This window comes from Triturus cristatus, chromosome 6 (genome assembly GCF_964204655.1).
Source record: "Triturus cristatus chromosome 6, aTriCri1.1, whole genome shotgun sequence".
Classification (NCBI taxonomy): domain Eukaryota; kingdom Metazoa; phylum Chordata; class Amphibia; order Caudata; family Salamandridae; genus Triturus; species Triturus cristatus.
The window spans coordinates 668,749,394-668,772,678 of record NC_140589.1 but is presented as its reverse complement, the minus strand read 5'-3'; the positions used below and the strand labels follow the sequence as shown (position 1 = coordinate 668,772,678).

The 23,285-nt window shown below is 44.0% G+C and overlaps 1 protein-coding gene across 7 annotated transcripts in view; it reads left to right on the top strand.

Moving 5' to 3' along the window:
* Positions 1-23,285, top strand: part of ANKRD6 (ankyrin repeat domain 6) — a 725,774-nt gene that overhangs the window by 598,177 nt on the left and 104,312 nt on the right. For all 7 annotated transcript variants that reach the window (XM_085611161.1, XM_085611160.1, XM_085611166.1 and 4 more), the window contains 4 exons: positions 11,240-11,338; positions 13,805-13,882; positions 14,210-14,314; positions 21,517-21,654. In XM_085611161.1, the coding sequence (XP_085467287.1) occupies positions 11,240-11,338; positions 13,805-13,882; positions 14,210-14,314; positions 21,517-21,654 (420 nt within the window). The remainder of the gene's footprint in view (positions 1-11,239; positions 11,339-13,804; positions 13,883-14,209; positions 14,315-21,516; positions 21,655-23,285) is intronic.

Below are 23,285 nucleotides of genomic sequence, written 5' to 3'. Positions count from 1 at the left end.
AAAACGTTTTGGAGGACTGCACTAAGACACATCCGCCTATTTAAGGTGCACTCCCTTTTAATGAAGGGGTTATTCCTGCACCAGACCTTTTAGAAGGCTGTGCTGAAATGTAAAATCTAAAATATTTTTATTAAACCGCACACCTCCAGCCTCTTTGTTTTTCTGAGAGTGGTGCGTGGCTGACACGGCTTTTTACCTGTCCAGTGGTCTGCTAAGAAGGACGCACATGCTGTTTTATCATCTGCTCGCATTGTTTCTTATTATGATTTCCAGAGTTAAATCTCTCTTTCCAGTTGTGTAATGTTTTATTTTGTATTACTTCATCGGTGTTCAATTGTCCATATTCCTTTCACGCATTCCTTGTTTTAGCCATAACTATTTGATGTGTGGAACTCAGGCTGGGAAGAATGAAGGGCGCCCGCCATTTTAGAAGAGTGATAAGATGACAGGAGATGCATGGCCTGTTAGCAAAAGGAAGAAGAAACAGTGCATGTGTTGGGCATTTTTTTAAGTTGCATTGCAAATAGCTAAGAAATTCATATCGTTCCTTTGGGCCGCTCTACTTTGGCATAAAATATCTTGAAAGAAAGCTTTTTACTTTATGCTTATCTGTTTTTCAGTAATATGGCACTGCGTGTAACATGCATGTTACACTTACCATTATCATACATCACCACATCTTTTGCGGTCCATTATTTAAGGTTTCTTTTAATAAGTGATTGATAAAGCGCCTGGTTACACTGACACGGTGTGTCCCCGCACTGAGACCTAGGACCAACAGAGAAAGATGATCGCCGTTTAGGCATAAAGAGGAAAGTAGTGAAAGTGACAGGATTTAGGAGGAACAGAATAACCAGGTTTTCAGTTTGCTTCTGAAGATTTTCTCAGAGGGTTCTGCTCTTAGATCGGGTGGGAGAGAGTTACAGATTTTAGAAGCCAGAAAGGAGAAGGAGTGAGCCCCTAGTCTGGCCTTGTGTGCCCTGGGCACTCTGGCTAGTTTTCCTGTGGAGGATCTGAGAGCACATAAAGGGACATAAGGTTGGATCAAGGAGCGAAGAAGATTTATGACCCTGCTGATGAATTCTACGACAAAAGTGCATGGCTTTGAAGTTTATTCTTTTTGCTACTGGGAGCCAGTAAAGTTGGGTTAGAGCTGCTGAGACGGAAGATCTTCTAGGAAGATTGAGTACCAGTCGAGCTGCTGCATTTTGTACCCTTTAAATTGTATTCAAATTGTCCTTGGTAGCTCCGAGGTACAGGATGTTACAATAGTCCAGCTGAGAAGTTATAAGAACATGGACAATGGTTTTCCGTGATTCCAAGAGGATTAAATCCAGGATTTTCCTCAGGCACTTCAAAGTGCCAAAACATTTACCAGCAGTGCTGCTGATCTGATTTTCATTGGTGAGTTTGGAATCAAACCACAATCCCAGGTTTTTGAGTTTGTGTCTGGGTTCCGGGAGCTAGCCAAGGAACCAGGCCAAAGTCCAGATCGTGAAAGCTCTACCTGCTATCAGGAGTTAAATTTTTGTAGCGTTCAATTTCAGACACCTGTCGACCATCCAAGTGGCAACCTGTGACAGGCAGGATTTGAATTGATTCGCTGGAGCACCCTCGGATTCCTAAAGTGTGACAATTAATTGAGTGTCGTCGGCATAAGACACTAATTGTACCTTGTGTCTGTCAATAATTTCTGCTATTCTTTATTCTTTCCTCCCTTTCAATTCACCCTTAGCTCCATCAGGAAGAACTGTGTGAGATCCAGTCCTTCAAATTGAATAATACTAGTGTTAACACGTTGTTAGGCCTGGGTTAACCATGCAGCTGTCTTCAATACCTTTTACATAATAGAACCATAATAGGGGCTTTCGGCCATCCCCCTTCATCGTTCAGCCACTGGGTTGAGGCATTGTAAGTCACGTATTACTTCAGCCCCAAGGAGTGTTTCTCTCTCACTGTTATGCTATTTTTAGTTAAAATGTATCCTGCTGCCTCTTATTTAATGCTGAAAAACACACTGAACCACCACACGTTTGTCTTATTCAATTTTACACAGAAAGCTATTTTTTTTACTGCAGCAGATATTTTACATGATTTTGTCATGACTCGAGGAGAACTTGGCCACCACCACCAACAATAATCACAACTTGTGGTAGACATCCCTGGCCCACCATCCCAGCCTGGAGGTTATCGGCTCCGCTTCCTCAGAGCCTGAACAGGGAGAGGAAAGAGACAAAGGTGCTACATCCCCCTCCCTCAATGCCGCCTCGTGCACCAAGATGGCGCGAGTGGTGAGTACTGCTGACACAGACTCCCTGGACCCACAAACGGCCACACATCGAGGCAGGGCACCGCACCCATTGAGGTCTAGCCATGTGCACAGGCTGCCACCTAGAGGTGCGCCACCGCCCTAGAGCTCCGGTTAACACTAGGCAAGGCCTCAGAGCCGAGATGGGAACCAGCTAAGATGCTCGACCCCCATCAGCCTTTGAGTCTGAAGACACACCTTGGTGCCCTGAAGTGGTCTGATGGGGTAGGGCGGAAGGGGCTGAACTAAAACGTGTGGAGTATAGAGGCCTAGGTAAAACACCGATATCGATGAGTTGGAATATGCAGCGATATAAATATTATCCTACTGAGGAGTCATGCTTCCCACTGTTAGAGCCTTGGACCACAGTCCAAGATCGCGCAGGCTCCTTGCAGTGCCAGGGGTGTCTATTCTTCACTATAGCAGGAATGCAGGTTACATACAGAACTGACTGTGGACTTGGGATACACGCAGGTTCAAGAATTGAGCATGTGATCGTGCTGCTATCAGAAAATGTTGGGCCGAGCTTGCGGGGAGAGGAGGGTTGGTTAAGTTTTGTTAGGGTGGTATAGCTGTCACAGGAAATGTTAGATTTGATTAACCTAGATATGTAATGCTGGACTTGTTCGATGTAGGCGAGTGTGTTGTAAATTAACGAAACATTTTGCTATCAGTGACACCTCTACGATTTAAAGACTTTTGCGCAATGACATCTTAGGACTCTCCTAGATCCTCTGCAATACGAATGTGTACTCTTACGACTTTGTTGTCACTATATGTAATATGCCATGTACGAATATGTTCATATCTCGCATTACAATATCTGGATAATTGCTGTGAAAAATCAATAAAAACAAATTACAAAAAAAAACACAAAAAAAACACCTTGGTGCCAAGGTGCCTAAATCCACTTTGAAACCTAAGGCCTTGTTGGTGCCTCAGCCATGCTCAGTATTGAAAACTCTGTTGGCCCAGAAACCAACTTCAGTGGCCGACTCAGACAGGCCCATCCTTGAGAAACTTTAGCACAAGCTCGATGAGAGACCAAAGACTATGGTCATCAACCCATGGATGGGAAAAATTTCTATCGGCCTCAGTGTTGTGGTGCCCATGAAACGCAGGCTTGCAATGCAGGTCCTTCTTCAGGACCCTGGGCTCCTACCCACAAAAAGGCACTCATCGACAGGACCACCAACCCTCCACCTCAGTTGAAACCTGCACTACTGCCACCCCAGCGGCGGCTCCTCCACTAAGACGGAGGAGTGTCGCCCCTCAGGAAAAATAGAATAGTAATAACTCCACGTTATCATTTTATTTTTCAGAAGGCTCTGAAGTTATGGGCGGGGCTACCCACAGGGCAGGGGGAGGAGTGGTGAGCACTTTCTAAGTGTGCCTAGCGGTTTGGCTGGCCGTCTTGGGCCAGCCAAACAGTCATGCGCACTTAGCATGTTCTCCATCAGGCTGTAATGCACAGCATGGGTGGAGAACATGCACAGGGTCCCACTGCCTGTCTGAGCGCCAAATTACGGCGCTCAGACCAATCATGATGCTGCTGTCATGGTGACCGCAGGATCATGATTGGCTAGGGGAGTCTGCTTCCTGCTGGATCGAAGAGGACAGATGAGAAGCACGGCCGGCAACGCAGGTAAGTGAATTTTTATTTTTTTCTTTAACTTCCCCCCGTGCCTCCCCCGCCTCACCACTACTGCCCCGTAGTTGCTGCTACTGTGCCACCACAACCTCTCCCCCAGCTCCTCGCAAGGGTCACCATTGTCCTTTTCAGACACAGGTAGTCCCAGTCACTATTCCCTTACAGAGGTCTTCAACACTCCCCTCAATTCACAACTCACTGACAACCCATGGGAAGATTGACATAGAGCTTCCAAGGGACCCCATTCTTGAACTTGGGCATCTCCCCCAGATGATACTACTGCCTACCACGGGGTCATTCAACACGCAGCTGCCTACCACAAAGTAGACATGCACACCACTTCTAAAGATGATGACTTCCTAGTAGACACACTCTCCAGGATGGAGAGTTGGAAGTATAAAGCTTCTACCTTTGACTCCTTGTACATTAGATGTCATGTCCCCGATAGCTTCCCTAGTGATTTCCTCTGCCCACAAGAAAGTAGCAGCACAGGCCAACTGTGACATCTTGCCTTTGGATGAAGAGAGCAAGCAGATTAACTTAGCAGAAAAGAGGCAAGAAATCACCTCTGATCGGTGGGTTCTGTCCATCATTGAGCAGAGCTACTGCCTCTATTTCACCTCAACCCCACCAAATATCCCACCCCGCAAACACACCTTCAGCCAGGGACACCAGTGCCTTCTTCAAGAGGAGGTTCAGGCGCTCGTGCTCAAGGGTGCCATAGAGTCAGTACCATTACAGCAAGGCATGTGCTCTCTATACTTTCCCCAAAAGTGATGAACCCCTAAAACCCATACTAGACCTCAGGACCCTCAACAAGTACATCCTCTCAGAACACTTCCACATGACTACTCTGCAGGATATCATTCCACTGCTGAGGTAAGGCAACTTCATGAAGACACCTAATCTGAAGAAAACCTACTTCTGTATAACAATCCATACCACTCACCATTGCTACCTCTGCTTCGTGGTAAGTGACCAACATTATCTGTTCAAGGTGTTTGATGTTCGGAGTCACTATAGGCACTATAGGCCCAAGGGTGTTCACCAAATGCCTAGCTGTAGTGGCCGCCCATCTCTGAAGGGGGGGGGGGCGGCATTCGTGTTATTCAATCTTGATGCTTGACGGATGAAGCAGAGCTGTCTGGTGTTCACCCTGACCACCATTTCCCTCTTTCACAGGCTGAGATGCACCACCTCTGTCACCAAAGCCCACCCCTAGACCCTTCCGATTCAGCCCTTGCAAGAGGCCATTCTCCTGTCAGTTGCAGGCAATGTCTATGCCAGCCAACCCAGAATAAAGACTTTCCGGCAGCTACTGCCTCTTTTTCAGCTAAATTGTCTTCTAATAGTCTGAACGGTGATGCATCTCCTAGGCATGATGGCCTCAAGCATAGCCATAGTCCCCCATGCCAGACTGCACATACGTTCTGTCCAGCAGTTTCTATCGGCACAATGGTCACAGGCAGAGGGCCACTAGGAAGATCTGGTCTTGACACAGGCCAGCACCTATTGCTCACTGCAGTGGTGGAACAGCAACAACCTGTTGCAGTCTGGCTCTTCATGGACCCCATTCCTCCGGTAGCCATCACCAGGGACGCTTCACTTTCAGTTTGGGCAGTGCATCTCCAATACGTAACAGTTCAAGGTTTGTAGTCACCACAGCAATGGGGGCCTCCATGTCTATCACTGTGCTTCCTTCAGGTCATCCAGCATAAAGAACATAATCACCATGTATTATCTACAGAAACAAGACAGCACACACTCACTGCAATTTTCAGCTCTAGCGTAAAGTATTTGGCATTGGGTGATTCACCATTGGATACACCTCCTGGCAGAGTACCATCCAGGAATGGACAACGACTTTGCCAACCTGCTCAGCAGGATGCAGTAACAATTCCATGAGTGGAAACTCCACCCACATGTCTTACTCCCATACTTCTGTTGTTGGGGGATTCCCAAGGTCAACTTCTTTGTCACCGCACACAACGCAAAATGCCAAAACTTCACCTTCGGGTTTCCACACACACAGTCCATGGGCAATGCTCTATGGATGAACTAGTCAAGGATCTTTGTCTGTGCTTTTCCTCCTCTCCTACTCCTTTCGTATGTGGTCAGCAATCTTTGGCAAACCTCCCTTACTGTCATCCTGGTGGCTCTAATGCGGTCAAGACAACCCTTGTTCTTGACCCTTATTAAGATGTCTGTTGTTCCCCATGAGAAACTCCCGAACAGGCCAGACTTCTCACATAAAACCAAGGCAGAATCAGACATCCGACCCCATGAAGCCGAATATAGCCATTTGGCTCCTGAGGTTTTAGAGTTTGGTTGCCTCTATCTGCCTGAAGAATGCATGGACATTCTCAGAGGAGCTTGCAGACCTTTTGCATCTGTTACAATGCCAAGTGGAAAAGGGTTGTCCATTATTGAACTTGGACCCCTCTCAACCCTGCAGTCTGTTACCTCCTTCACCTGCAAAAGTCAGGTCCAGCTTCCACCTCCATACGTCTTCACTTAGCTTCTATTGCAGCCCACATGCAGAACAGGGAACACTCTTTATTGTTTAGTATCGCTGTCATCTAGGTTTTCACGGAAAGGCTCAAGCGGGTCATCTCACCTAGAGTTGCTCTTGCCCCGGTCTAGACCCTAAATGTTGTTCTTACCAGGCTTATGGGCCCTACTTTTGAACCATCACACTCCTGCCCCTTTTAGTTCCTCTCTTAGAAGGTTGTGGTCCTTGTCACTAACATGCCCCTAAGATTTTTTAGTGAGCCACAGGTACTCATCTCAAAAGAGCGATTCTTTCAAATCCATACCGACAAAGTTGTCCTTAGGACCAGCCCCAAATTCCTCTCAAATGTCATAATCCCTGTCCAGCTCTACCAAACCTTAGTGCTACTGGTCTTTTTCTTTCAAGGAGACTCGGTAATAGAAAGGGTTTTTCACACCCTTGATGTAAAGACTGCCCTTATTTACTCTATTGACAGGACCAAGATTTTTCACAAAATACAGCAATTTTTCATTGTATTGGCTAAACCTCACAAAGATCCTCTGTCAAAGGTGGGTATAGCCAGACGTATTGTCAAGTGCATCCAAACCTGCTACCTCAAAGCCAAGAGAACATTACCCGCCCAGCCCAGGTCACATTCCACTCGTAAGAAAGGGTCCACTGAAGCTTTCCTGGTTAATATCCCTATAGCTGACATTTGTATGGCAGCTACATGGTCCACTCCACACATATCAGCTCCTTTGGACTTATGCACGCCCACAATATTTCAACTTGCACTGGAACCAGTTGCCAAATTTCTACACTAGGTGTTCAATTGTAAGCTCCAACCTGGCAGTTTTCCTGTCATTTGGAATGAAGCGATGGTTATGCCGCTCCTTAAGAAAGCTAATGCTGATCCCGAAGATATGAAAAACCTTTGCCCCATCTCCTTATTACTAGCTCTGGCCAAAATCTTAAAAAAATTCATCAATCAGGAGCTGATGAAATGTATCGATGCACAGGTGATTTTCGACCTCTTTCAAAATGGATTTTGTGCCGGTCACAGCACAGAAACTGCCCTCATTGCGGCCACAGACCGCATTCAATACCGTCTAGCCAGCATGGATGGTTCAGATTCTGCAGCAAGTGGGGATCAGTGGGACAGCCTTGCAGCTTCTTCACTCTTTCTTGTCTAACCGGGTTCAAATTGTTAGCTGTGGAGGCTTCAAGGCCAAGGCTTTCAGTCTCCCCTGTGAGGTGCCGCGGGGCTCATTTCTGAGTTCTACACTTTTCAATCTCTATGTGGCCCCTTTGGCTGATCTGGTGCATTCATTTGGGTTTCAAGTGCTGTCATATGCAGACGAAACGCAAATTATTATAAATATTTCCAAGGAGCTGTGGTTGGTGGTGGGGAGGTTCAATCAATGCATGTCCAGCATTATCTTCTGGATGAAGGGCAACTCCCTGAAGATTAATGCAGACAAGACTGAAGTGATTGTGTTCGGTTCCCAGAACTCCATTTGGTCTAGCACATGGTGGCCTGATGTCTGCTGACCTCTCCCCACCCGTTGTCAGGTCAGCCAAAAATCTTGGGGTCATCTTTGATGACTCTCTGAGCTTTGATGCACAAGTCAGTCACACTGTCAGCACTTGTTTTTACATCATTAGGACTCTGGAAAAGATCTTTCCCTATATTCCGTCGGAACTGCACCAGTCAGTCATCATTGCCCTTGTCACCTCCTGGTTTTTCTACTGCAATGCTATGTACGTGAACATCAACAGTTCCTCCTTGAACAAACTTCAGGTTGTACAAAATGTGGCAGATCAACCTCATTCATAACACTCCGAAGTGGCATTCGGTTAGGGAGTGGATTTGCTCCCTCCATTAGCTCCCTGTCAGAAAGGGTATTTCCTTTAAGGCCTTGTGCCTAGTTATTAAGGCCCTTCATCATAAATGCCCTTTTTCATTGGTGCATTCCTGGCAGACCACTTAGATTCTCACCTTGTAACAAACTTAGGATCCCTAGATTTCGGAAGACAAGATGGGGTGGGCGCTCCTTCTCGGTAGCAGCCGCAAAAGTATGGAATACCCTGCCTACCTATATCTCAGATGAGGACTCTTTTGTGCCCCTTAAAAACGTCTAAAAAACCTTGTTTTACTCACCTTAGAATCCCTGTCCTTACCGCTTTGCTCCTGCTGACTCCTCTGTTCCGTTATAGCGCTTTGGCACCTTCAGGTTTTAGTGCGCTTTATACATTTTATCACCTCCTATATTTACAAAACATTACTGTGTGGCGGTCCTAGCCTTCCAACAACCCAAAGTTTGTCAGTGTCTTAAGGTCTTTGTTTCAAACTTCTGCACCAGTCAATGGCTGACCACCACTTAAGGGAGTACTGCTTTACAGTCAACGTATTTGTACAGCCACACATACTACAAATGGAAAATGTTACCCTATAGGCATCTGTTCATAGCATTTAGTGCTGTAGGTTTGTTTGCTCCCACCCACCTCCATGGGAGCCAGTAGTTGCTACAGATCATTTTCCTCTTTAATATACATATTTAACCTGTAATACATAGCTTCATACATTGTCACCAAACTGTTCTGCATAATGCTTCATCAGTACGCTCACCTTCTGTGTGAGAAAAAAAATCTAACAAAGGTGCCTATGTCCATCCTCATTGCCAACTAAGGGAGGAGTCACTATATCTCGTGACTGGAAAGACTTCTTCAAAGAAATACAAGTTGTAAATGCCCAGGTCGTTTAGCAGATGCCAGGAGTATTCAGAGCATTTGACTCTACTGCACTGCATGCTACAAACAGATGCTTACAGGTTAAGTAACATTTAATCATTTTCCTTCTGCATGCATGTCTTAGCTAGCATTATCACATTAAACCCAGACCCAGATGAGAACGCAAGCAGCCCCAGACTAGTTTTGACCTACTTAGGTCTCATCAGTGAGGTTCAGCTTGAGTCCTATAGCACAGTGAGCACAGGACCGGTCTGAGCATACCACTTACACTTAGGACATCCTCTTAGCAGTTCAAAACCAGTGTAGGGTCTCTTGGGTTCCCATCTGGATGGGATCTGGCCTGGCAGTTCAGGCTGGACTGTTCCTATTGGAGCAGAACCAAGACTGATTTGCATAAGGTGGGTCTCTGTCTAGAATGGCACGGTGGGCCAAAACAATGGCTTGGAATGTGGCCCGAGTGATTGTCTGTGGTTGAGAATAATTCAAGTTGTATTTCCTGTACCTTTGTTACTTTTGCAGTGGATGTGCTAAGTGTGATGTGTAAGCCCAGACGTGGGTGTTATGCTCACTATCTCACTGAGATCTAAGTAGGTTCAAATCTGTCTGGACTTGCTTGGGTTCCCATATGAAGGGAACTTGACCTGGCTGTTTAGGTTGGACGTTTTCTATTGGAGCAGGTCCAAGACTGGTTTGCATAAAGGGGGTCTGTGTTTTGAATGGCACAGTGGGTGAAAAAAATGATGGTCCGGAATGCTGCCTACGTGATTGCCAGTGGCAGATATTAAATCAAGAACTTCTCCACCACCTCGTTGTTTTTTGCAGGTTAAAATATACATCAGCTTTGGAAAAGAGTCAATATGAACGTTTATTTTCTATACTTTTAAAATGGAAGCCACTTTGTGTGACACAAGGTTTCCCATCTGGAAAGTACAGACATCTTTCAAGAGGGTCACCTTGTTGTGTGATACAAGGTGGATCCATCTTGAAAGTATTGGAAACAAAGTTTTATAATTTGAAGACTGCCACTACCTTGCGTCATGCCTCCTGGCATCATGCAAAGTAGCAACCATCTTGGAAGTAGACAGAATAACTGTTATACTTTCAAGAAGGCCAGCACATTGCATCACTCACTGTGGCTGCCATCTTGAAAGCATAGCCAATACACTTTTAAGCTTAGTGTTCACCGCTAAAGACAGCACAATGTTAAAAGCATCTGGCATTGGCAAGGCCAGTAGCGATGGCAAGTGTGGAGCAGGAGGGGCGGTGAGAGAGGGGTGAGGCAGGGATAGAAAGCCGGGGTGAGGGTACTGAGGAGGAGAGAGAGGCGGAGGAAGTGGGAGAGAGAGAGAGTGACAGAGAGTGAGACACTAGACAGCAGCAGTGTTTGCTGTCAGAGACTCAGAAGGAAGGTGGCATGAGAGAGATGGGGTTAGGGGAGTGAGGTAAAGAGCACAGATGTGCTCCAAGTGCAGAGAGAGTCATAAGAAGGAGCAGTAAATGCACTACGAATGGAATGCTAAACTAGAAATAAAAGAAAAGTAGGTTCATGACTTGAGCAGTGGAAAAATCCAACTCATTCAGGCAAAAGTATCGGTAAAAAAATTAGTAAATGCTCCAGGGACAGCACATACACAATGACAGGGAGAAAAAATCATCTTTTCAAGAGCAAAGACACAAGATAAACAGGAAAGTCATCGAGGCACAGAGCTCACCCTACCTAGTATTTCATGTGACAGACAGCAAAAAGTATATGGTGTTATTGATGTGTTCTCTAAACAGGTGGTGGGAAGTGCCTGTAATCATGCGTCTGCTCTGCTCTTCCTTGCACACATTTTGCCTTTCTTTCTCTCATCACTTGCCTTATATTCCTTCTCACCTCTTCTTCATAGGATTTTATAAAACTCCAAGACGTACTAATACATTTAAGTTACAACTTTTTATTATAGAGACAATGTATAGCCATGAAAATCGTTCAAATAGTATTTTTGAGCAAAACATTTTGCTTCAAGAGGATTAATTACGTGTTTGCATCATACAGGTGGGAGACACACCACTGCACGTGGCAGCTGCACTGAACCACAAGAAGGTGGCAAAGCTGTTACTGGCGGCTGGGGCTGACGGGACAGCTGTAAACAATGTAAGCACCGCCTCACCCAGGACTTATCAATAGATCTTCAAAACGTGCGCTAAGTGACTATTTTGTAGATGTGTAAATGTAAGATGTTGTTTTTGCTGTTTAACCCATATATTTTGTTTACACTTTTTTTTATCGTTGACGTTACTTGGAATAGAGTGTCTGTTGCAAGTAACATATGTTGGGTGGTGGAAATTGCAAAACTCAGTAGTTCAAGCCCTAAATCAAATCAATCTTGCGAATGATACAGTTAGACTGATCTTACCTTTAAATGAAGTATCTGTTTATTTTTTTGCTCTAAGGGACCCATCCTAACCTGTATGTTGGCTTAAACAAGCTTTGGCTAAGCCAATAGATCTTACCTTTGGGGCCTATTGGCTTCTCTAATAGTTTTTAGTGATTCTGTACATCACAGATGCTATGCAGCATGGACATTGCAGCGCCAGTCTGATGAGGAGCACCCAATGATGAAGCATGACACCCTAACAGGTGTGTGAGGGCATTAAGATCTGAAATTCAGATCTCCCCCTTGACCAACTAACAGCAAGCGGATAGTGAACTCTATCACCTCGGCCTTTAAGAGGAACTGTTCCCCTCTGTCTTTCTAAAGAAGAATTTAGAAAAAAGCCAATGACACGGTCACCCGCCTAATTTTGTAGGCTCGTGCACCACACGTGCACACCTACAAAATGACGTAAGTGCTTTTTATTTATCAATCCATGTTTGAATCAGTGAATAAAAAGAAAAATACACTAAAAAACGTTTTTATTTTTAAGTGGGTCGAGGAAGCACCGAGTAGGCAGAAGCAACACAGGGATGCAGGTGGAAGCAAAACAAACTGTTTGGGTGGAGAGAACACAGGACATATGTGGAGGGCAGAGAAAAGCAAACGGGTGAGAGAGAGCAACATGGAATATGGGGAGGGAGAAAAGCAAACAAGAAAGAAAGTTATGTGGAGCTAGGGGAGAAGCACATAGGCGAAAAAGCCACATAGGGAAGAATCCCATGAGAGCACACGGGTGAGAAAGCGCAGCAAGGAGGAGAGAAGAGAAGCACACTATGGAGACAGCTGAAAAACACATGCACTCTCATGGAGTGCTTAAGAAAAAAATGCAGTTCCCTAAAAGTGAGCAGTGAAACTGCACGAGTAAATTATCAGTGTTCTAGGGGATAGGCAGACACAAGATGGACAAGACCAATAAGAAGCAGGCAAATTAAGGTGATACTAAAGCCAACTAATGCCCTCTAAGTTCTTGGTAAGCGCACAATTAGTCTTTCACAATGATTAACTTGAAATGTACTTCAGCTTAATAAAGAAATCACTCTAGCGAGAATGCCTGGTGCTTGAGTGTTTGTCCTTGTAAAGGCTGCTTTCCAGAAAGCTCTTCACCGAGAAAGGCTGCGCCCTTTGATTACATTTGTCAGCCATGCTGGCGCTACTTACAGAATAGGTGCACTGAGATAAAAGAAACAGAAAAAAGCGACATAGACCGGACTCTCTCTGATCCCTATTAGCCATAGTTCATAAGATGAAACTGCAGAGTTACAGGATTGAGATGTTTGGGCTTCCTTTAGTTTGACTGTCACTACCTAAATTTTGAAATTCATCTTGGCATAAGGAATAGCCCAATGGCGGCTATGGGCTTGGAGTTCACGTGCCTGGAGTTTTCCTGAACTGCAGTTGTCAGTTAGGCAATGGCTAGGGAGCATCCTCTTAAAATGAGGCTTGTTTGAAAATAAATGTGTGTCCTCTTTTCTCTACTGCCATCCTGTTCAGAGAGGATGTGGCTTAGCAGGAACGGACTGTTCCTATTGGAGCAGGACCTGAGCTCATTGGCACGTGTTCAATGCATTGTGTATTGACAAAGACTTGATAAGAAACGATGGATAGGAATGCGCCCGGAGTAATTTCAAGCGGATCAGACTCATTTGTGCATTTTCATCTATCACTTTGCTGTTGGCGTGACTCTGCCCAAGTGGCACAGGTATGCCCAGACAGCGGTCCCATGCTAGAGGAACTCAAGCGGCGTCTCAGGCCCAAAGCTTTCCCTTATTTGCTGTCTAGGTGGGTGTATTCTGGTACCAATCAAAAGATGTGTGAATGTATTATCACCATAAGAACATGTTATTTGTATTGTGCTGCAACATAGTTATTCAAATTTCTAGTGGAAATGAAAGTACGTCTTATGGATCAGTCCTTCCACCGGAACAATCAGAATGCTCAGGATAAGGGTCTGATGAAGCAGACACGCCCTTCCTGTCTCCAGTGTTAATACTTCCGGTGTGCATCCAGTCTGGCATGCTTCCAATTCCGTACCTCACAATTACTTGTACTTGAAGGATAGTAAAGCAGAGCTACCCAGAGTAATAGGTTTAAGTGAACCCAGGTGTGCACTGTAGATGGTTACGCGGCCCAGATGGTGTGTTAAACCTATTTTGATGGCCTTGTTTTCTTTTTCTTCCATTTAGGCAGGCCACACTCCTCTGGAGACAGCCAGAGAACACAGTAACTCAGATGTGGCACTTCTCCTGACGAAGGCCCCACAGGTATTGTCGTAGTATTGCATGTGTACCGTAAAGTACATGCCATTGAATGCAGATGGTTGTTCTACAGGTAGTCTAACTTAAAGCTATAGAGTTATTATGTTGATTTTCTATGGTTGTCCCAAGTTGCTGGATGAACTTTATGGCACTAAAATTACAAATCCTGTATTGGCACTCTTCTTACCTGGTTCATTTTGGTTTTCTGACGTGCATTGTGTGTATAACTTTTGACAATCCCCTTCTCAAACCTCAGCAGGGAAGCACATCACGCTCTCAATGCAGTTTCATATTCACTTTTGTATTTCTCCTCTTCTTCACCCCTTGCCGCAGGTTCAGCGTTTCAGTCGTGGACGAAGCCTGAGGAAAAAGAGAGAGAAACTGAAGGAAGAAAGACGAGCTCAGTCTGTGCCAAGGGAGGAGGTGGCAGAGAGCAAGGTAAACCCAGGGTAGGCGCGGTTAGGACCTTCATACATCACTGAAGTGGACCGCCTAGTCAACACCCATGAACAATTAGAAGTAAAAGTCTTGACGGCTTGATGCTAATTTCATAATCACAGATACTTGTGAAAAACTGGGAAACTGCTGTTGCTTTATTTACTTATGATTTATTTGTTTGTGTTATGCTGTTAAATGCCAGCCTGATTTTCTGTTCTGATAGATCTGATCCGACAAGTGAAAACTGACCAAGTTGGTGTTTTGCATCAGCGTGTCGAATTTTTCAAATTCTTTCTCAAGTATGCGCTGACTGGAAGAGGAGGAGTTCTGACGTCTTTAAAAAAAAGAATAAGGGCTTTTAAATTCATTTACAGTTTTTACTATTGGGGGAATCCCTCGATAGTGGTATACACTTTTATTATGTAAGGACTATCGGAGAGTTGTGAGGGATGAGGAGTGCTGTATTGATGGCGGTCCATGGACTGCATTTTCAAGGCTTGGATGGTCAACTTTTATAGTAAGTTTGAAGTGTTGAAGTAGCTATGGGGTTAATTGGGGTGAGTAATACAAAAGTAGAGTCTGCCCAGTTCAAAGAAATAAAACCTTAAAGAGGCACAGAGAGTTTGTGAGCAGGGAGTGGGTTTTGATAGGCAGAGGGAAGATTGCGGGCCAGAACATGATGTTTAAGACATATGTCATAGCGAGTTGTCGGTGGCTATTCCATCTCTAGTTTTAAGCACTAGGATGAGGAGTTTTCATTGGGCTCTGTGATCGGCAAGTCGAAGCCTGCTGATTGTCTATAGAGTGACGTTGCTCCTTGCGATGTTGCTGAGGAGGAATAGGAGTACCACTCAAGTCACTCTAGTATGCTTTATCGATAGTGCCGTTTACTCATCAATAGAATGCTAATTACTGCACTTGTGGTCTGATAGGGGAGGCTGGGGCAAATGTATTTGACGTATTGTAGTTGGGACCTAGCATCTGAGGTGCTGGAGGAAATACGGGTCTCATGTCTCCATCCAAAAATCAACTGTACTCTAAGGTTCCTGGCTGCGGTGGAAGGAGTTAGGCTGTCTGAGGGAAAGAGGGAAGGACAGGGTGGCAGAGGAGGCAGGAAAGAAAGTAAGGAAAAGTTTACTGTGGGATTAATTCACATCGCTGCTATTATTACAGAAGAAACATTTGCCTTGGAAGCAGGAAAGTAGAGCATCTCTGTTTTGGATGAGTTACTCATCATGCAGCAAAAGGTGATTCCAGAGCCTAACAATTGTGACACACTTAGAGTTTTGTTTGTATTCATGAGAGCTGATGCAGAGAGAAAATTGGAGAGGATTTCCAACCCTTAACTATTGCACAAGGTGGAATTATAAAAAAGATTGGGAAAAGCAGAGGTAATGATGCACTTGGCCCAAATGGCTTTACTTGAGCCATATTCAAAGAAGATTGAGAGTTCTGAGGCAGTCGCTTTCATACCTTGTTTAATTTTAATTTTTGTCTAGCTATAGAAGCAATCCCTGATTCATGGTGTGGCTCCATCTTCCAGCCAATATATAAGAAAGGTTCCTATTCTTCTCCATATAGCGTGATCGCTCTTATGGACACAGATTCTAAAATATTTGTAGCCTCATACTGGCTGACTTGGAAGAATGGTCTGAAAGTAAAAACTTAATCCCATTCAACCGAACAGGGATCGAGCACACTAGATAATCTGGTAGCGCTCACTATGATCATGGACAAATATGTGTCTAAAAAAATAATTCTTATATGCATGCTTTGTGAATTTTTTCAAAGCTTTCCGTAACTGAAATCTATTGTGGAAAACGCTGATTGAATGGAATATTCCCACAAATGTACTGCAATCCAGCTCTAATATTCTAATAACTGGGCCCAGGTCAAACTTGGTCAAAACAATGGCTTGGCAGGTAAAATCCCAATAAGAGAGGCTCGAAGCAAGGCTGTGTCTTGGTGCCAATTCTTTTAAATCTTATTTTGTTCGATCTAAGCACATACCTAGAGACATTCAATTCTCATCCTCCAAGCCTGGCTTCTCGAAAAGTGACCTCACTGCAATACGCCGATGATTTATTCCTGATAAATCTGACTGGGATTGGGCTCTAAAGGTTACTTAACCATCTTAACCTCTACTGCATCAAAAACGAAATGGTTATTAATCCTACAAAAACTCAGGTCTTGGTCTTTGGCAGAAAAGTAAACAAGAAGAGAAGTTGGTCATTGGGTGGGAAGTCGATTCTTCAAGGTTTGTCATATAAATATCTTGGCATCTGGCTACAAGATCGGCTATCACGTCAACTCCATCAGAACTCATTGAAACCAAGAATTGTTTCCCTAATCTTAGCCTTTCGGTTAATACATCGGAAATTACAAAGTCCGACCTTTCTGCCATTACTTACAGCAATAAAAGCCAAGTTAATTCCAACACTTTGCTACGGTACAGAAGCCATCCCAGGAAAGTTTGGGGCTTTTCTTAACTCCTCACAAAATAAGGTTTTCTGGCTCCTGTTCCATCTTTCCCAGAATGCGTCGCCTACTCAGATTCGACTTGAATTTGGCTTAAATAACCAAAAACAAACACAAAAAGGCTCTTTTATTAAATACATGTCTCTACTAAGGGCTACTGATAAAGCCACATTATGCACCTGCTGTGGAAAGAAATCCAAATTGGCACACAATCAAATTTAAATAATTGGGCGTGGGCCATTGACACAGCATTGAAAGACCTGAAAGCAAAAGAGTTATGGGATCTGGCACTACCTCAGAACTCATTTAAGAATGTAATTAATAAACAAATAAGAAGGTTGTCATGGCATTGAGACAAAGAGTTCAGCAAAAGAAGTCACGCATGGACAATTATTGATTCTTACCAGCAACCTTGTCCACAGACATGTTTAACAATATAACGTATATCGTTTTATAAAAATAAGCTACTTCATCTGCGATTTGGCTTATGCCAAGTATTGGAATGCATCCCTTAAGGGCAACCAAAACCACAGGTAACTGAGTGTAGACCATGCCATTTACATGTAGAAAGCCTGTCGCACATCTGATCGATCCCTCCCATTTTACTAACTTAAGAAAGATAATATTGAAAAAAATCGAAACATGTCGGCACGCCTTACTATTTTGTATGAAAGTGGAAACCCCTCAAATAACAGCAGCCTTTATAAAATTCTTTCTCAAAGCGGATCAGTTATTGTCAGCAAAAGGTCTGATGATCACTATGTAGCTTGTCACACATTTAACTTGATGTTTACATCTTCAGAAGTATCTTGGTAATTGAATGGTACAATGCTATTTTTAACAGTATTGTACAACTGGTGGCGGGCAAAGGAAACTGTCGTTGATTTTTGCACAAACATGATTGCACTTTAACCAGGTGAGTCTTAACTTAAAATCCTTGTGCACTTTTAGAGACTCTGCACGAACATGTTTGCAGTATAATTTGCAAAAAGGCAGGAAAAGGATGGGCACTGCATTCCTTTTAACAAATCAATACCTTAGCTGACTCTAGGTGATTTTGCACAAACATGTCCGCACTTTATATAGGAAAAAGGTAGGAAAAAGGATGCACTTTAAAGAGACTCTGCAAGAACATGTCTGTCCAATAATGTGGAAAAAGGCAGGAAAAGGAGCGGCACTGCATCACTTTTAACAAATCAATAACTTTGCTAATTATAGGTGTTTTTGCACGAACATGTTCGCACTTTATCCAGAAAAAATGTAGGAAATGGATGTTATTTTGCACAAATCGACAATGCTGCTACTTGGAGCTGATTTTTAATGAACATGGCAATACTATAACCTGGAGTCAAAGCGGAAAAGGAAGGGCTCCGCGTCCCTACAAACATGCCCAAAACTCTGTAGACTCTATTTGCCACGCAGTGAATCCTTGAGGAGCACTAGACAAAAGCTCGAAGATCTTAGTCTGCATTTAATGTTACTGTTTTTCAATAAGAATAAAGAATTCTGTTACAGTTTCGATGTGGCCTTTAGTATGCCAATGTACACATCTGAAATTAAATTAAATAAGGACAAGTTGACACTCACGTTGGTATCTGTATTTATTTACAACTTTTAGCCTCTGTATTTTATAGAAATTTGCTTTAAAAGTATGCCTTTCAATGTCAGAAAGAAGTTAGCTTTCTCTGTATCTAGTGAATTTGCAAATTTAAATATTTATTTTTTTACTGGTCATGCTGTGTAATATATTATGGGTTTTATAAACTAAAATAAATATACTTTGACTTTGGAGAGGATCTAAGTAACACAACTGGGGAACTTTGGGGCAGATGTATGAAGCATTTTTGACTTCGCAAAAGGGCAGATTCGTAGAATCTTACCGTTTACGAACGCAAAAATTGCTTTTCGGATGCAGCAAACCTAATTATGCGATACGGGAACCTGTTACTGAATCACAAAATGGGTTTGCGATTCGGTATTAGGAAGAGGCGTGTTTGGGGCGTCCCTTCCTAATACCGAATCACATCGGTATGTATGAATGTTTTGTGACCGCAATTGCAGTCGCAAAACATTCACATTTTTCCACCTACTTCAAGTAGATGGTAACCCATTCGCAAATGGGAAGGGGTCCCCTTTCCCTTTGTGAATGCTTGTAATACAATTTTTAAGAGCAGGCAGTGGGCCCACGGACAACTGCGTGCTCTTAAAAAACTAAAAGAAAACTTTTCATTTTTCATTTTGTAAAGCGTATCTTTTTCCTTTAAGGAAAACGGGCTGCTTTACAAAAAAAAAAAAAAGATTGCTTTATTGAAAAGCAATCATGGACATGGTGGTCTGCTGATCTCAGCAGGCCACCATCCCTGTGATTTCTGCGATTTCTCGGGGGCACAAATTGCGACCTACCTCATTAATATTCATGAGGTAGGTCATTTGAGACCCCTTAGGAATCGCAAAATGTGTACTATACACGTTCATACATTGCATTTTGCTATTGATTGCGAATCCTTGTGATTCGCAATTAGGGAATAGCAAAATGCGAGCTACATACATCTGGCCCTATGTTCTTCAAGTTCAGCGCTAGGCTGGTTCTGTTGATACCGACTGTTGCTCACAGAGCATGCAACATGATGACTAGGTCCAAAGATTTGCAAAACTTGCACTTTGAAATTATATTTAGCATGATTTATTGGCACAAATGACGTGCATTAGTAGTAGACTCAGAGTGACTGATATACAATTGTTAGCCAACCTTCGGCTCATATTAATGATGACGGTTTCATTCTTTTTAGATATCATGAGGTATCGGTGAGCTATCTTGAGGTGTTGGTGAAGAGTTGCGTCTTCCCTGAATGTTTTTAGATACTGGTTAATAATGTCAATATATTGATTCCAGACCTGAGGTTATATGTGCAACTGACGAAATGTGTTGACCTGAAGAGTATACATGGGATTTGAATAAAAGTGCTATCACGATTTTATTTGGTTTGGATAGTATTTTTGTGAATCAGTCTTGGAAAGTTACAATGGAAATAAGTGAGAGGCTTTGTATATGGTGTACAAGCACCATTGTATAATTTATGCTCAGGAACACTGGAGTGTTCCTCCTCTGCAAGCTCAGCGTGACGGGCTATCCCTTTGCTGAATGCTTTCGCTATATTAAATCTATTACATTTTTTTGGAATGGTGTTTATGGCGTCCATCTTTATACTATATATCGCTCAAATGAAATTTTGATTCAAACATTGTGGAATACAGACTGCGCAGGGTGTGGCCCAGAGAATAGAAGCAAATAATGTGCAAATTGTTACCAGGCACTTGTCCCTTGTGATAGAGTGAGGCTCATAACAGTGATGTGCGGTGCGGTGCGGTCAACCGGTAGGACAACTGAGGAAATGTTATATGTGTGCATGTGTCGGTGTCGTGAAATAGTAACTATGCAATGCATATCGGGTACGTACCTGAGGCACCAGTAAGTGTTTAATGTACCGATTCATCCTTGTTGGGAGTCATCCATACAGTGTAGCAAATTCTAAAAACTAGAAAGTGGTTATACAACCATCTTACAAAAGAGTTTAGAGTCTCTAGAAGCACTGAGCCTTAACACAAGCATTGCCTTTCTAGTGAAGAATTGGAAAATATGCGTGGGAGTGATGGGATACTGCATTTACATCACTCTTTAAAAGGGTAAAAAGGAGCAATTGTTTCGATGAGAAGTGGGTAGCAAACAGTCGTGACATAAAGAGAGTAGCATTTTCATTATAGCATTTAAAACAGTTTCTCTTCTGTCATATATATTGAATTATTATTTCATCTTGATTTATGTGTGGTGCACTGATACCTAGAGGTATCTTTATACAAAATGAATACATACATGTGGGGGGAGGCAGAGGAGCTTATCAGGATGGGAACTCCCAGTACAGTTTGAGAGTGGTTGTGGAAAGAGGTCATAGGTGAGGGTTTGGCTACAAGCTGGAGTGGCCTCAGCAATGGATAAGTGCGCATGCGCTTGTGGCCTGGTTGAGCAGTTCAGGGCTAGTTGAATCCCTCGAAGGGACCTGCCACCTGATGGAAGTAGCAACCTGAAGTTAATCTTGCAGCAGGAAAGTAAAGTTGTTATGAGTGGTTGGGCAGGACAGGTATGTCCAAGTTTATGATGCTGCTTCTCTCAATATCACTGTGGAGAGTCCGCTTCTGCCACTTACCATCTAGTCACTAAGATCTTGCAACAGATGAAAACCATCAACCTTACAACCACTGACTAAATATAGAGGCACTCTCAATCCTGCCTCCGGCACAGGTATAACCGGCATAAACACGCATGCATCCAGTTGCCCTCCTGCACCCGTTGCACATTACGAAAGTGACCCATTAATATTTTCACGGTTTCTTCAAGTAGGAGACCCCATTACTCCTACCAATCTCCATGTAATGGCAAATTTGTATCACACTGTTATAAACACAGGCAGAGAACCATGCCCTGCTTCCAGTGCCAACTTTTTGAGGCATCCTCATAATCAAAGTAAAGTGACATATCTACTTCTAAGGTGACTGCCTAAAAACATAGATGAAGAGTACAACAGCAAGTCTGAGCTGCTAATTCTTTAAAAAATGTGCACAAATCTAGGTCCTGCATGGCAACTAAATATTTAAGTAGCAGTAGAAATAAGAGTCGATATTGTACCATATATCCATCTATAATACTTGCCTGACTCCCTTACTTTTAGGGAAGCGTTTCAGCCATTGACGACACTCACAGCAGTGAGCAGGCAACAGCCAAAAAAGGAGAACCAAAAGACGACCCTCGCTCTACATCCCCTGAGCTCAAGCTGAAGAAGAGCAAGAAGACAAAACATAGAGAGAAGGTACTAAGGAAAGTAACATGCATGTGGCTTTTTGTGAAGGCCCTTATACATCAAATGCTGCTGACCTAGGGCTTCTTAGTGGTTCTATGTGTGCGTATGCGGGTGTGTTTTGTGTGTGATTTGAGACGTTCCTACGAGTAGCAAACACAAGGAAAAGAGACCTCTCCACAAGTGTCAGTAAGCAAATATTTGTGGCATCCCTGGAGACGATGGAAAATAACTTCCCACTTTTTCTGCATAGAGAGGGGCAGACCAAAGGTACGCCCTGAGAAGACCGTGGATGGTTTTCATTTGTTCAGCCTGCCCCAGTATTCATTAATCTCTTTAAAGTGAACAAGCCAATTGTTTTGGATTTGGCAATTTAGAGTATCACAGTGGTGTTTTTGTCACTCTAGGACTGCTACCAAGTGCCAGGTTATATCACCAAACCCATTTCACAGTACCTATTCATGTTGAGTCAGTACAGGAACCTAAAACGGAAAAGGGTTCCCAGTTGACAGCACCACAAATGCTACATAAGACACAAACTGAGTTCAACATACAGTATTCTGACTCCAAAAGTGGGCTACACGGCCCCTGTGAGCAGCCCTTTTCCCCAATCAGCAGCTTCCTCTCCACAGCTGCCGCAGTTGACTGGTTCTCCCTGACAGCGTGGCTGTACCACACCCCTACAGCCTCCAGTTCGAGACTGCTGCTGTTGATTTCATGGAGCCGCCGTTCTATTGGAAATCTTCTCATTTGGGCTCCTAAGGGGCGTCTTTGTTTATTTTGGGTTTTATTTTCTTCTTATTTTTGCTTTATTTTCTGCTTACTTTGCCTACTTGGTTACTTTCCCTTCCTCCATCCGCAGCACCGTCCCTGGCCACCGTTTCCCCAGGCTCCAGCTCTCTGCAGGTTTTCCCCATGCCTCGCACTCCTGCCTACCGGTCAGTCCCTCCCACCTCCCAGGACTGCTTATGGAGGCTGCTATGCCTATCTGAGCCTGTCCGCGCCTCGACCATGTCCAGGGCCAGGAACCCCGACCATTGAAACCCCCACAGGTACTCCGCTGCAGATCTCTGTGCCCTGGACCCCGAATGTGACAACAACTGCTGCCTCACATCGCCTCGCTCCACAGTGAGACCATTTTCCTGCATCCACTGCCAATTCACTTCTACCCTAGGGCCGACTGTCATCTCAGCAACCAGCGCCACGCCATCCCTATCAGCCGAAACCTCCCAAAATCAACTCAGATGCCTCCTGATCCACATCATGTCGCTTTGTAAGCATGCCACCAAATTCTGGGACACCATCTCCACCCTCGCCCCGATGTGACCTTTATTACAGAGACCTTGCTCTCCTCCGCTTCCACCCCGTACATCGCCACCGCAACACCCATTCTCTACAAGATGAAACACCACACCAACAGACACGGGCTGGAATCGCCATTGTACATAAAGAATTGATTGTCTGCACCATCACCGATCATGGAACACATGAGCTTTCAGCTCCGCACTGATGACAAAACCACCATCAAAGGTAACCTCTTCTACAGACCCCCTGGACCACGAACCAGCCTCAGCGACTCCATCGCTGAATTCATCAACCCCGCTCGCCATCGAATCCGAACACTACGTCTTCCTGGGAGACCT